The following is a 14,880-nucleotide window of genomic DNA, read 5'->3' on the forward strand; positions in this document are numbered from 1 at the left end:
AATAATGCTATGAGAGAGTCGCAGGCGATATTGGAGGTAAAGCTAGAGTGACTTTCAAAGTTTATGGCCTGAGAGTGAAATACTGTGTCATTTGTTTGAAAGCACACACTGCAGGCAAACATGCATGTGCATGCGTACATGCACACACATCGACACAAACACACTGTCAGTGTTTCTGAAATATTTTTATATCCAAAAAGTCAACATATTACACATTATTGAAGACATTATAAGTGAATTGGCTGAGCCTTAGGGCCAGGAAATAATGGCATGACGGACAAAGTCATCTTTACAGTAAGAAATGCAAATTTCTAAATTGGAGGGGCGTAGTTTTTCCAAACCACTAAGGTTATGTGTTACCATCACAAATGCATATAGCAGGCAGTGAAAAACCCTAGCCAATAATAACAAATTTCTCTTTCTACTTGGTTGAACTTTTTCCAAAGTTAAGTACTACAAATGATCTGCGCCCGCTTTATGACACTGCAAATAGAGGTAATCCCTTTGAGTAATATAATCTGTCACTGTTTATGTTTAGTTTCCATGTCTGACACCTAATTAACGGACTAGAAGTTGGTTCTTTTTTGCTGCCTGCAGTGAGGAAAGGGAATTGAAAACCTTTAGGAATAGCTGTGTGGGAACTGTCTCATTACTGAGGTGTATATTACACCCTACAAACACAGATATATTTTACAGGTTTATTATAATCCATCTATATCAATGTCATCTCTAACAACCTGCGGTTTGGGGAGGCTTTGGAGTTGGTAATTTTAGAATTGCAAGGAGCTACTCAAAGATCTCCCCAGGATTTCTTCACTGTATCAAGCAAAGCTGAAAAGTAAAACTCAAATCTGCTCCTAATCCAATTTTAAAGTGCTGCATGTCGTTGATTAAAGACGATCTGTGTTCAGATCAGGATGCATCTGCGTTTTAATAAGACCATTACATCTTATTGTGTTTGAACAGGACATATGCCCAGGGCAGTTACAGCACCTTCGTTCATTTTGTCTGTGTTTGCAGGATAATGGTGGTCAAATGAAGGACTTGAATTACAGAAAATGAAGACGGACCTTCTCTCTTTTTCTCACCTTCCTTTCCTCCCTCTCAGCTCTCACTGACTCCTCTACCTCTCCTACACCTATACTGCTGTCCATTACAACAAGTGGCCGGGCTTCCCCTCTGTTCTCTAATTGGAAAGCTGGATGGCAGTAGGTTTAGCCAGTAATGGGGTCCTGCAATTTGGTAGCCATAGTCATCCTGGAGAGGCCTGTCAGAATTCATAGAAGAGCCCAGTTCTGTATATCCCACTTTGCACCTCTAGAAGAAAACTCCTGCATTTTAATAGTGCAGCTGTAGCATTTCTGTAATTCACGGTGGCGTCATTAGAGTCTTATTTATTCACCCGAGGCGTCTGCCAGGAGGGAGATGACACCGCCCAGATCAGCTGTGGCAGCTCACTCTCAGCACCTCCCGCAGAGCTGGAGAAGGGGAAATTAGAGAGGAACGGGCAAACATGACAATCATAGCATCGTTAATGAATTAGCATGTAAAGAAAACAACAAGCTGTGTGTAGGTATTGAGGAGAGGGTTATAATGTTCTGTTGTTGGAGGGGCAGAACAGTCAGGACTGATCTTTAAGAGGTGGAGGAGGTGTAAAAGGGATAATATAGAGCACTCAGAGAGAAGTATCCTAGGAAAAAAATAATAGTAATGGATTCTGCAAGCTTTCAAAATAATGTGGAAACCAAGAATTTCTCAAGTGAGGATTTCCACAACGATGTCTAAAAGGCTTTTCACAGCAGGGACGAACATCCATGTGAATAATTTACACCTTAGACGTGACCACAATTGTTCTCATACCAACTTTAGCCGAGCAGTCACTTTAACTTAACCGTATCTTATTCATAATTTATTTGCCATGACCACAGCTATCCCAAACAAACACACCAAGTAGTGTAGTTGCCTTAACTTTGAAACAGTAACAGTCTGTAAGAAAATGACATGATATGCATGTGAAGCACACTACCAAACATTGCTCGGGGTTGAATGGATCACAATATTTACTATTTTTTCTCGGATGTGTTGGACAAGTGTCTACAGAACCGATTTAAACTGTGACTGACTTTAAGAATTTTTGCCTTAAGCGTCCTTGGTATCGGTATTAGCTTAAAGAGGAACATCTGATCTGTTGGCACCTGTACACTGGATTCCTTTCATCCAAACCTGGTCAATTTTTTTCTATTTTAGTGTGAAATGCAGCACAAAAATACAAAAAATTCTCCCCAGAGCAGGTGTGACCAATTTTGAATGCTGTGATTCTGTATGCACATTTTTTACATATTTGCAAAATTGTCTCTGAAGCACAGTGGCGTGAAACAACTTCATTCCTGTTAAGTGAGATAATGGTACCTTAAACCGCATTCATTGTCATTATCCTCAGTATGAGGTTAAGAAAGCATCCTTTCTGCTGTGTTGCCTTTTTTTTTCATTGCCACGGTTTAAAGTGTGTAGACTGAACAATTCAATTCACACCATCACTCAGAGGCGTACGCACACATAAGAGTAATTTGTCTCATTAACATTTGACATCAATAATTCAGTTAGAAATTAGTAAGCAGTTCCACTATTAAGAGCACTTAAAAGTTGATAAACTTTTACTTGTGCAGCCACCTGGTAACTTGATTGTCACATTAGTGGGTGTGGAATTTCAAATAGTTCGGAGTTTCTTGCAATGAATCAGCACCGTAACCTAGCAACGTGACTCCCACTTACTATATATAAGATCTTGTTTAGGATGATTTTTTTTTTTTTGAACAACAGATTGCAGAATCATATTGTTTTTATACATTAGCTGTGTCCAAAGTCACTCTGTCACTTGTTCCATATTCCTCAAATAACACTTAATATTTAACAGTAAACAGTAAATTGAGATTTTATTGAGACACTTATGAATCGTCATCAAATTGCACCATAACTGGCAGGTGTAGTGTCACCTTACTGCCAAGGCGTTGCATTGTTCATTGTTTACCAAAAAGAAGTTAACATGCTACGGGTACTACATTTTTCTTTCCATCGTTGGAATTTCTGAGGGCAATATCTTCTTACCTCACTCTGTTTCGGTTGAATTTACAAAGTCATGCCAGAGGTCTAAATATGATGGTGTCTAACTATAATAGTTTGTAAAGACAAGAAACAAAAGCATGTGTTATTGACTAGTGAGTAAATAACTGTTCAGTTGCTCATAGACTATTCCATAGATGATTCAAGTTTTTCCCAACTTTTTGTTTAAAGTTTGACTGTTTCTATTGATCATTTATTCTGTTTCCCGGACTTGGTTAAACAGTTATACAATACAGTAAAGCAACTGAGCTACAGCAGCTCTGAGCTAAAAAACTGAGGGCTCTTCATCTGAACCTTTGAAAACCTCTCAGTCCCTGCCAAGGAGAGATAGGATCAGTAGACAACCCCAACATTTTCAATTTTGTGCTATCAGACACCGAGAAGATGTGTCAACAGTGGGGTCCTACAGGAAGTAAACACAGGAATCTGACAAGCAATAACCTAGATTCAACATCGCCTCTAGTCCTCTTCCACTGAAAGTCCGCCACTTTCATCTCATTTAGATCCAGATCTGTTGATCAAAAATGACGCCTAACTCCAACAAAACAGAAAACACCAGCGCTAAGGCTGTTTTCCTGGGCACTCCCTTATATTGGTGAGCATTATGCTTGTGTTAGGATGGGTCAATACAGGCTGCGGAGGTACCATTTTTTAATTATAGAAGTTTTGTTTTCCTTAAGCCATAGAGGTTCCAGTTATATGAGGACAGATGCTTTTAATTATGCATCATCCTGTTGGCAATTGGTCCAAAAAGAGAACATGTTGGTCTAAAGAGGAAGTAGGGAAATTGTTGAATCAACTTTTCATTTGTTAGTTTTTTAGCTCGCATCAGGGGGGATCACAGGGTAGAATGGTTGGAAACCCCAGACGACTGAGAAGTCATTACTGTATAGCACAGTCCACTGCAGAAAAGCTCCCTCAGAGATTCAAATCTTGCTGATTAAAATAGTGTCTCAAAAGCTTCTATGTGTATGTGTGTGTGTGTGTGCACTCACATGTGCTTGCATGTGTGCTTATTTGAATATATAAATGCCTTTGTGGGTGGCTGCATGTGTGTCTGTGTGTTTTGAACATCCTAAATACCGAAGCTTTTAACATCAAAGCTCCGAGAGGATTTAAGTGCCCAGAAACTTGCCAATTATGATCGTAAGTGATGTCCAGCAGGGACTGTTGATGAGTTGCCCTCAGTAGAAAGGAACATTTTTCTTTTTCAAGAAAATACTGTTTAACGACTGACTTGGATTTGTGACAGACAGCTTCCAAACCACCTAAAGTGTCGCCCGGATCCAGACCTGAGTCATTGCTCACATCCCAATTTTTGTTCAGTGATTCAAAAAGGTCTGGTTTTGGTCTTGTGAATAGCTTGAGAAACAACTGAGACAATCAAAGCCTTTGTGGATGGGACTAACTGGATGTGCCAAGCTCTGCTGGCTTGGGAAATATTAAACATAGTTCGACGGTCAGCAACTTAATCACTGCTCAAGTATATTTAATTGTGTTTAACCATAAAATAAACACAAATTAAACATTTCCATGACTTCATTGTTTTTTGAGAGCTGAGTTTATTATGCACTGTAAGAACACAGAATACAGAACATAGCTAGAGTGTACTGGCTGGCTAGCATTTGCTAGCAAGCTACATCAGCTAACATGTTAGCAACCAATACTGTCCTGCTTCTGTCATAATCTATTTTTCCTCATATTATCATGGCATATCTTAAGTCAAATGCAGCTTGTATGTAATTTCTGATGTATTTATTGGAGCATTTATTCATGGTAATGTCAACTTCTCCAAGGAATATACCTCTATTGAATGGATCGATGATTGAAACCTTGATTATTGAACCTCTAAGAAGCTGCAGCACACCCCCAGTAAAGCATCAAAAACCACTACATACTCTTTCGATGTAACTGGAATTCCTAGAGGAATTCATTATGTGTTCATAACTACCCATCACCATTAACAACTCATTTAACCAATACAGTGATTTATTTTTATTTTGAATATTCTTGTTATTCCAAATGTAGTAATTAGTTGGTGAAAAAATATGTTTGTAAATCAATTTCCAGGCCAGCAGAGCACATTTATGAAAATTTGATAACTTTACAGGAAACTTAAATTTTGTTTCAATTAGTCAATTAGTCAAATGCTTGTTCCTTTAGAGAAATTAGTAGTAACATGAGAAAATATTCAATTTATGGTAGGAGAATGACTGTATTGCTGAAGCTTGCTTATTTAGTTAGCTTGCCAGCCCAACCAACATGTTACTTTCTGTCTGTTGAAGAAACAGCAATTATTTGTCTTGGATTAATTAAAAACAACTCCCTTCACGTGTGTCCCAATACACAAAAATAATGGCTTACAGTACCAGTCAGTTTCCCATCTATTTATCATCCCATCACCATCAGCACCATCATCCTATCTCTCCACTAAAGGAAGGAATCTCTGTCTGTCTGCATGTATTTATGTATTTATGTATGTATGTATGTCACATATCTTGAGAATCGTTCATCTGATCTACTTCACACTCGGTGGGTGCATTGCAGGGGACCCAAGGGAGTGCAGTGTCAAAGTTGGTGCAATTTGGACATGCTACATGATCAATATTAATAAACTTTGAAAAAACAAGCAGTCAGCAAGCCGCTCTGCTGTGCAGCAGCTGTACAACCCTACCATGAGAGAGAAGACAGGAGGACATCTCTCTTCGTTTGATAACAACAAAAGTTAGGCTTTTCTGTCAGCTTCCTGACTCATTTTAAAAAAGACAAAAGAAAAAGAGAGAGAGGGGGCGAGCAAGCTGAGAGCACGAGCAAGCGTCAGAGAGACAGCGCTGGTGAGGAGAGACAGTGGTGGAAAGCTTTCTCTGAGAGAGAGAAAGCCTGTGAATGACAGAAATACAATGTTATTTTCTGATTGTTTCACGGCAGTTACGTTCTAAAGCACAAATAAACAACCGTCAAACACTCAACAGATGATTTACTATGGAGACAGACGCTCTTACTTTCTGTTTCCTCTGCATTTCTCCTTTTCATTCATTCATTACATCCAACTAATGCAGCAGTAAATACAAAGAACAACAAGTCACAAAAAAAAGAACCCAGATCTGTGTTGTTTTTTCCTCATGTGAATGCTGTGTTTTAAGCACGAAACCTGAGGAGCATGTGAGAGAGAGAGAGAGAGAGAGACTACTAGACTACTAATTCCTCCTACAATGTAAAACATTCAATGAAATAAGGAACATTTAAGGACATTTAAGGAACAAGCTCAACTCTGTAATTTCATCTTTCAAAGAGATTAATGACCTCTCAAAATTGAAAATACTTCTAGCAGAAGGAGACAGGGCATATCTTGCTGCCCAATATGTTTCAACATGCCACAACCTGACGGACAGTGAATGACCTAGACACACACAGTACAAGCATGCATTCACACACACACATACACACACACACACACAAATACATGCATAGGATATACTGTATATATATAATTAATAGAAATATTAACATTGTTCTCAAAACTTTCATGCCAATAAAGCCCACTGAATTGAAAGGAGAGAGAGGGAGAACGGCGGGACGAGGAGAGGGAGAAACAGAAAGCTTTCTCTGAAACAGAAATCCCATGAATGAGATAAATGATTGACCAATCAGAGGTCTACAGTGTTTTCATGTCGCCTTTTAGTATCAGCTCAGCTTGAGAAAAATTTTTTCACATGAGCAAATATACCCACTCAAATGATATGAAATGAAGCCACAGAAAATAAACAATCTAAGAGCCCAATATGATCAATCCTCTTCATTTTAGGATGCACATTTTTCAAAAGCTCTGTTATGTATTTGATTTTTGAATGCAGCCCTCATTATACTTTAATTGAGAAAAGATTCACTATTACAGGACTTAACATCTGTGTATAATAGAATGTTAGTTTCTTTCATGTTGTTGGTGTATATACTCATTCATACCTCACATCAACAGTATTAATTTCTATATTTGTTGAAGCAGCTACACCGGAGGCCAAGCAATCGGCCCATTCCAAACAAGCACGTTTTGAACAGACAGTGCACTAGTTCACTTGAACGGGCAAAACTTTTGACTGGTAATGTATGCTAACTGCACTGACTAAGGCAGCCTCTGTGTTGACTGAAAATATAATCAGAGTGGTTGGATATTACTGATTGGCAAGGGGAAAATCAAATTCTATCCCCTACAGAGAAGATTTAACAAGATGGTAATGTCAGACTGAATCATGGAGTCTGAATCTAAGGTATCAAGAGTTATGTTCCCTAAAGTAAGAGATCATTTAAGCCCAGTATATATCTCTCAACTCAAAACTAGAACACAAGCACCTTCTCACTGCAAAGATATCCACCTTACCTCCTACTTTAGTGTAATATTACATACAGATGATACTGGTGTGTGAACCAGAGGTTGCATATTTGAAATGCTAATCTTCTGCATTTTTTTATCTGTCTTTTCTTATAGTTCCTCCCAAGATATATGACATTTCCTCTGACATCACAGTAAACGAGGGCAGCAATGTGTCGCTCATCTGTACAGCCAGTGGGAAACCTGAGCCAAGCATTTCCTGGAGACACATAACCCCATTAGGTGAGTTCACTTCACCTCTCACTTACCCATGCTAATAAACGGGTGGATGGATAAATGGACGGACAGATGTATGGATGAATCGAGAGAGGAAATGAGGAAGCATGGACGGGATCAATAGGTGATAGACTGAGAGAGAGAGACGACTGGTAGTTTTGCTGTGTTATTTGATGAAGAGATGGAAGGGGGGGAAGGGAAGGAGTGATGTGGTCGAATAGATGAGAGGGTGAGGGAGGAGGGACGGAGGGAGGGAGAGTGGGGGAAATGGGTGGATGTAATAACAATTTCAAGTAAACATACAGTATCATGGAGAAAGAGAGACCTGAGTTTGAGGTCCTGCACTGATGTTGCCATTCAGCACCATATATTTAAGGGGAGAATTAATGTACCTGGTTTTTAAACAGTAGCAGCTAATTAATTGGCTAATCATTTTTTTGTTAACAAGTTATTAAATGGGGCCAGTTTCCACTGACTGACCACCAGTCCCACTTTAACTGTAAACAGCTAGAGAGATCAAATGGTAAGAACTGGGGATGTTAGTTTCAATTAATTTTGCTTTCAATAGACTGACACCCATTAACTGGTAACTAACCGGTTAATTTTTTAAAAAAGTTGTGATGTATCTTGCGTTTGTGAGAGCTGTTCAACAGTCGGTGGTCAGAACTTGCTTGTCTGCCCTGGTTAGCTTGACATTTAGCTCATCCTTCTTCACATCAAAGTGTTTTTCAATGCGTTTAGTCACAGTAGCTCTCGATGGCATAACATACTCGGGCTTGAGGTACCGAACTAGCTCTCTCAATCCCTCACCCTCTACCACACTGATTGGCAGCATATCGGTCTCAATCATTGCAGTTAGTTACTTCATGAAAACCCTACTTTTCCCAACTCATTGCATTACACGTTATTTAACAAATCCAAATGTGATTTCGCAAAGAATATTTGGAGTCAAATTTTAAGAAATGAAAGTCATAATTATAAAAAATGACTCACAGTGACAAAATCACTACATACACAACTTAAACTAAGTTTAACCAATAAATGGTCCCTACAACTCCATGGACATTATAATTGTTGATATCCATAAATCTCTGTGCTGTTTATCAACAGGAATGCAGTGAAATTGCATAGGATGAACTGTGGAGAATGAGTTACTGTGAGGAACAAAATCAGAAAAAGAAGAAAATATCTCCTTTTCAAGATGCAATATATCTTGGAAAAAAATGATCCATATACTGTAGGTTATGATCAGTATTTTAAAATTAAACATTTCCTTTAAATTGTTGCAGTCTATGTACAGTCTATATTCCAAATATTTGAAGACACTTTTCAAATAGTTAACAAAAAAGAAAAGATATTCCAACCATTGGTTTTGACACCTGTTCAAGGCAGTAGTTAATGTGTCACCAATGCACATTCTGCCACTAAACAGAAGATAGATAGAGTATTTCTATGCATAAAAATTGCAGTTTTCATCACTGCAAGGAGACCTACAATTTGCTTCGGCAGTTTGTAAACCATCATTTAAGGTGCATTAACAAAGAATTTTTATTATTATATTATATTATATTATTATATAGTCTTTATTATTATTGTTATTATTTTTTTAGTTGGTTGCTAGTCTGAGCACACATACACCATTAAGTGCTTTGAATACTGAATCCTCCCTTTGAAAACTCATTCCAAAGCATTTAACTGTTGCTGCAAAGCCCCCACCCAGCCACTTCCCATCCTCCCTCATTTTCATATTAATGGATTAGAGCATGCTGTGCTTATCTGATAGCTGTGAGGATGACTGCATTTATCTTATGGCTGTCAAATCCTCCTCTCTGGTGTGCTTGCCCTGATAGCGTTAGGGGAGTTTTCAGAAGATGATCAAAAGAGCCATCCTCAGAGTCCGAGTGGCAGTCACTCATTCTACTTTGAAGTGTCCACACTTTGAAGTATACCAGGGAAGAAATGATATGCTGGTCAAATGAAAGGGCCCAGGACTAAATGTAATCACAGACTGTCTCGAAGCACATCAGAAAAGAAGCCATTTGCCATGGACTCTTTGAGTCGTTTATTGTAGTAAGGGCGATTTGTCCAAAGAACATGGTACAACTGAAAGGTTGTAATAGGCTAATTACCGATGGAATCGATTGATGGAATTCCATTAAATCTTTTGGATATGCAGAACAGTCTACTCCAACCACTGCGTAGGCAACCTGAATATGCAGTCACAGCATATGGAAGCATTTATTTCAGTTGTGAGTGACCCATTAAAATGTAGCAGACCTGCAATGACCTACCATGAGTGGAGCTGCTTGAACTACCATCAACACCAAAACATGGTTATTTTTTGTCAGGGTCTAGAAACACCAACAGGTCACTAATTACAGGGAGGACCTATAGTCATAACTACATTCTTTTTATGTGATGTATAAAAATTAGGGCTGCAACCATTAGTCCATTAATCAATTAGTTACCAACTATTAAATTAATCTCCAAATATTTTGATAATCGATTAATCATGTTAAGTCATTTTTTAATTCTCTGATTCCAGCTTCTCAAATGTGTCTCATTTTCTGGTTTCTTCAGTCTTCTATGATAGTAAACTGAATATCTTTGGGTTGTGGACAAAAAAAGACATTTGTCATCTTGGGCTTTGGTGGTAAACATTTTTAACCATTTTCTAACATTTTATAGACCAAACAACTAATTGATTAATCGAAATAATAATTGACAGATTAACCATTAGTAAAAATAACTGTTAGTTGCAGCCCCAATAAAAATCTAACAATTGCGATTTTTAGGATTTTGGAGAAAAAGGCTTTGATATTGATTCTAAAACATCAAACAACAATCTTCTACCACAGTCTTTTTTGGGGGTGGTGGGTTGAAGCCAACTATAGTATTTTGTAGAATTTTGTCCCAAGCAAGTTTTTAATGAACAATGAAACCGAAAACACTATTTGCTTATTTTATTCTATTGCTATCTTATGCTATTTTATTCAAAAGGATAAAGCATCTTTCATAGTCTGTTTTCAGTCACATTTATTAGGTATTATGAGTAACATGAATCGTGCAAAGTCATGATCTGATTGCATCATTGCCTCCCCAAGCACTGAGATTGTTGGCCATTTATATTTGGTAGGAGTCTAATCACTTTTATTGACATGAGACCAAGCAGGTGAAACCACTATGACAAACATGTCTACGTGGCAGTTTTTATTTGCTGGCTTTACTCTCTTCAACACTCAGCCATTTTGGGTGGGAGTGGGTATTTTTCACTCTGTAGATAGATCTGCTGCAGCAGTCAGTGGAGTTTGACAGAATGATAAATTTCCCTGACTGACTGTCAAGTTCCTATTCCCACTCCGACTGTTTTGTGTTTGCATTTTTTCCTTCACTCCCCCTCCTGACAACCAGCAAACTGCCAGCTAATAATAAACTTTGTGCATCCACTGAAGTGTGGCCATAAACTGTTTATTCAGATGATAATTTAGCTCAGTATATGTGCATATAAAGTCAGTGCATATTCTTCAATTAGAGAGATGCAAACTGAAGCAAGTACTTGTAACAGGCAGATCATCCCTGTTGACGTGCTGCTAGAGGACGAATGGTGTCAGCATATGTCTGATGCTTAAATGCTTAAAGAATCATTTCTGTTTTGTGGAACAGTTTAATTAGTCATGTAGAAATTCTGCTTGACAGTGAAGTCCTCAGGAGTTTGGGGTGATTGCTGCATGATAAGGGCGCTTGTGACTGGAAAGCCCGCTCGAATCCCCCTATCAGCTGGTGAAATCTGGATGTGCAAAGTGAACGTTTCATGCTCTCCCCACCCTTATCAAACACTGTCGATGTGCCCTTGAGCTAGGATTCTACCCCCGACTGTTTCAGTGCTGCTGCCCGGTCATCAGTTGAAAAGAACTAATGAGAAACTGCCTAGTTTGTGTGTATCAATGCAATCGTTTCCAACCCTGCAGCTCCTCCCCCAGGCTTTTGATATCTTTAAAACATGTTCTGAATCAACTTGTATGGTTAAATAAAAGCTGAATTCAAATGAGAAATGCCATTAGAAGAAGTACACTGGTAATACTCCCAGAAGCCACTCTGTCATTTTTAATTTAGCTCTTGACATCGCTACTTACTTTACTCAGAAAGCCCACAATAGCTTGGGTGACATGTCAGGCTTTGAGGGTATTGCCTACGCATGGAGTACTGCGCTATGGCTCCTCACCACTATTTCATAGGTCATAGGGAGGGGGGTGAAATATCCTTTAACATAGCCTGTTTCAGTCCGGTTCGGTTGGGTGGACGGCTGGATGGCTGGGCAAAATTGCTTTGATAAGCTTTTTCCATTGAGATTTGAATCCATGGGATAGAAGTGTGACCTTTGAAAAGGCTGACTAGAATACTCAAATACATATTTGATTGCTTCCTGTGATAGGACTCAGCTGGGACACATTTTTCTCTCTTTTTCCAAGCAGCTACTGTACATTTATCAACTGCATACTGTATGTTTTGTTTTGCCTTTTCATTTAAGTGCATAGGGCATATCTTCCCCAAAGCACACTCTGAGGAAACAGACAGCAGCACCCTGTGCACTGACATCTCACTTCAATATGTGTGCTGTCGCTTACTTAGAGCTGGATCCAACAGAACTTGCTTGGTCCTGAACTAAGTGTTAACACCATAAATGCAAGTACAGTAGCACTGTTGTCAGTGGCTCTGTGAACTGTGCAATGAATTATTCAAACTTGACTTTATATCATTGCTACATACCTGGAGTCATGCCTGCTATGATGCACTGGAATCTGGCAGCTCTTTAAGAGATGCTAAACAAGGTTTTGGCGGTCTGTTCACCAAGTAGCTCTCACTCAGCACTCGGTTCTTTTTCTCATAGTTTGCAATGAACTGATGTGCAGTTCAAGAGCTAACACTTGAGCATGTTTTAAACATGATGGGAGGTGAAAGATAAAGAGTTAGGCACTGCAGTCCGAATTTCAGATATAAACAGCAGGAGCTGTGTCTAACACTTCCCTATTCAGCTGTTGAGCTGAGTATTGCTAACTAAAGAGGTGCTCAATGCGTACACGCTTTATTGGAGTGTCTGCAACATGATGAATAGTAGACCTTTTTTAACTCAAATGTGGTATTGAGTAACTCTCACACCACACATATTTAATGGCAGTTTGCAGTCATAAATTTATTTCCAGGCAATGACTTTTTTTAACCCCTTAACTATCATTCCCTTTTGGAGGTGGTCCCCCAAAACTAAAACAAATGGGCTATTTATGATTGTTACACCCTTGTGGTGAGTTTGGACATAAAGTTTTCAAGGATTTATTACATAGTTGGATGACCAGACTACTTTGAAGGGAGGGAGACATATTTTTTAGTTTCACTTGTACAGTTTGCTGTGCATTGTACTTGGATTGACAAAGGCATTATTTTTTTTTTTTATTGATATAATAAATGTTCATAATTAACTTTTTATTGTAGCAGCAGCGTTTGCTTTATACAGTCGGAACAGTAGGTGGTAAAAGCTTAATGATAGTGTTTGTTTTGATATTGGATCACTATATTGATAACCTGGTAGCTATGTATAGGCTGATATATCTACATTTGTTCCATTTTTTTCCATTCTTGTTGCATTGCAGCAAATCTTGTAGAGCCACTGAATACATAAGAAAAAATGGTTAATTATAAAGTCTGTTTTTGTTCCTATATTCACTAATATTATTACTTATTGCAGTATTCAGGCATTGGCCAAGCTCAACAGATTGATTCAATTCCACACTCTGTGGTGGCCAAGACAGTTGATTAAACAATAAGTACAGTGAAGCTGGAGTATGGAGTCAACTTTTTGTTCAGTTGTTACAGACTACAATGTTTTCCAGTTCACTAGAAAAATATTTTTAACCCAAGCCGTCTGAGATAGAGGACCTCATCTACTAGCACTGTACTTATTTCATTTAGTTCTTATTAACTGAATCTTTGTACTCTACAACCACCAATATTTGGGAACATGGCATAAAGTTTTTAAGTAAAGAAATTAAATCTCTCAATAATGTTGACATATGGCCTATTTTGTCTTGAATCAATGCATCCTAATGCATAAAGGTTACGATATTGTAACCCTAGTTCTATAAGCACACATGAAGCCCTTAACTGGACTCTATGGGTAATACTCCCCTCCAGTCACATGCACACAATTGCCCACTGAAATTTGCATGTACGTAACTGGCCAATAACCACAGAAGACACTCACGCCACCCTTTTCCTGAGTCGCTCCGAGCACGGACTATGAAAAGAAGCCCATCATGTTCATGAGATAGAACCTTATGAATGGATAAGGCATAGACCAAGACGCGGTTGTGCATATGTCCTCGACACTTGCCCTGCTGAATAAGGCCATCAACGCTGCTACACCACATGTGGAATGTGCTCGGACCAAAGTGGGGAGGGTCCTTACCTGCCTGCCTGTAGGCTTGGGAGATGCACTCACAAAGCCAACTAGCTAAGCACTTCTTGGATAGAGCTTTATTGGCCACACCTCTGCATAGCACATGAACATCTGGTCATTGCGCTGAATGGGTCAACATCTGGGTCATCTCTTTATACCACAGTGCCAAACGGCAGTCCGGGGCTATCAGGATGACCAACAGCCACTCTTGTCTCACTCTCTCCAGCTGAGGGGGAATGAGACAAAGAGGGGGAAAGGCGTAAAGCAACCTCCTTGGCCATGGCGCATATACAAATGTGTCCACCTGGTGGATCGTGTTGGGGTGCCGGTTGTCTGTTCTCACCAACACATGATTCCTGTGAACCCAGATCAGGAAGTGTTGGAGAACCAAGAGCACAGCTTGAAGTTCGAGGAGGTTGATGTATTGGTTTTCCTCTGAAGGCCATACACCACCTATTGCTCTCCCCAGGAAGGTGCCTCCTACCTTGTCAGGGGCGCATCTGTGAACACCTTCTGCACTGATGGGGGAATGTTCACCATGCGGTGCTTGTGCCTCTTGGGATCCAAGCGCAGGCTGGCAAACCACCTTTGCAGGCAGTGCATGTGCAGGAGCCCCAGTGGAGACACTGGATGGCCCGTCGCCATGAGCTCCAACCCCTGCATGAAAGGCAAAGAGGACTGCCTGCTGCAGGGCCATCTGTCTGGA

At 39.4% G+C, this 14,880-nt stretch overlaps 1 protein-coding gene across 7 annotated transcripts in view; it reads left to right on the forward strand.

The window, feature by feature from the left end:
* Positions 1-14,880, forward strand: part of negr1 (neuronal growth regulator 1) — a 164,067-nt gene that overhangs the window by 73,799 nt on the left and 75,388 nt on the right. For all 7 annotated transcript variants that reach the window (XM_042416844.1, XM_042416846.1, XM_042416842.1 and 4 more), the window contains exon 3: positions 7,604-7,729. In XM_042416844.1, the coding sequence (XP_042272778.1) occupies positions 7,604-7,729 (126 nt within the window). The remainder of the gene's footprint in view (positions 1-7,603; positions 7,730-14,880) is intronic.

This window comes from Thunnus maccoyii, chromosome 7, assembly GCF_910596095.1.
Source record: "Thunnus maccoyii chromosome 7, fThuMac1.1, whole genome shotgun sequence".
In the NCBI taxonomy this organism is placed as follows: Eukaryota; Metazoa; Chordata; class Actinopteri; order Scombriformes; family Scombridae; genus Thunnus; species Thunnus maccoyii.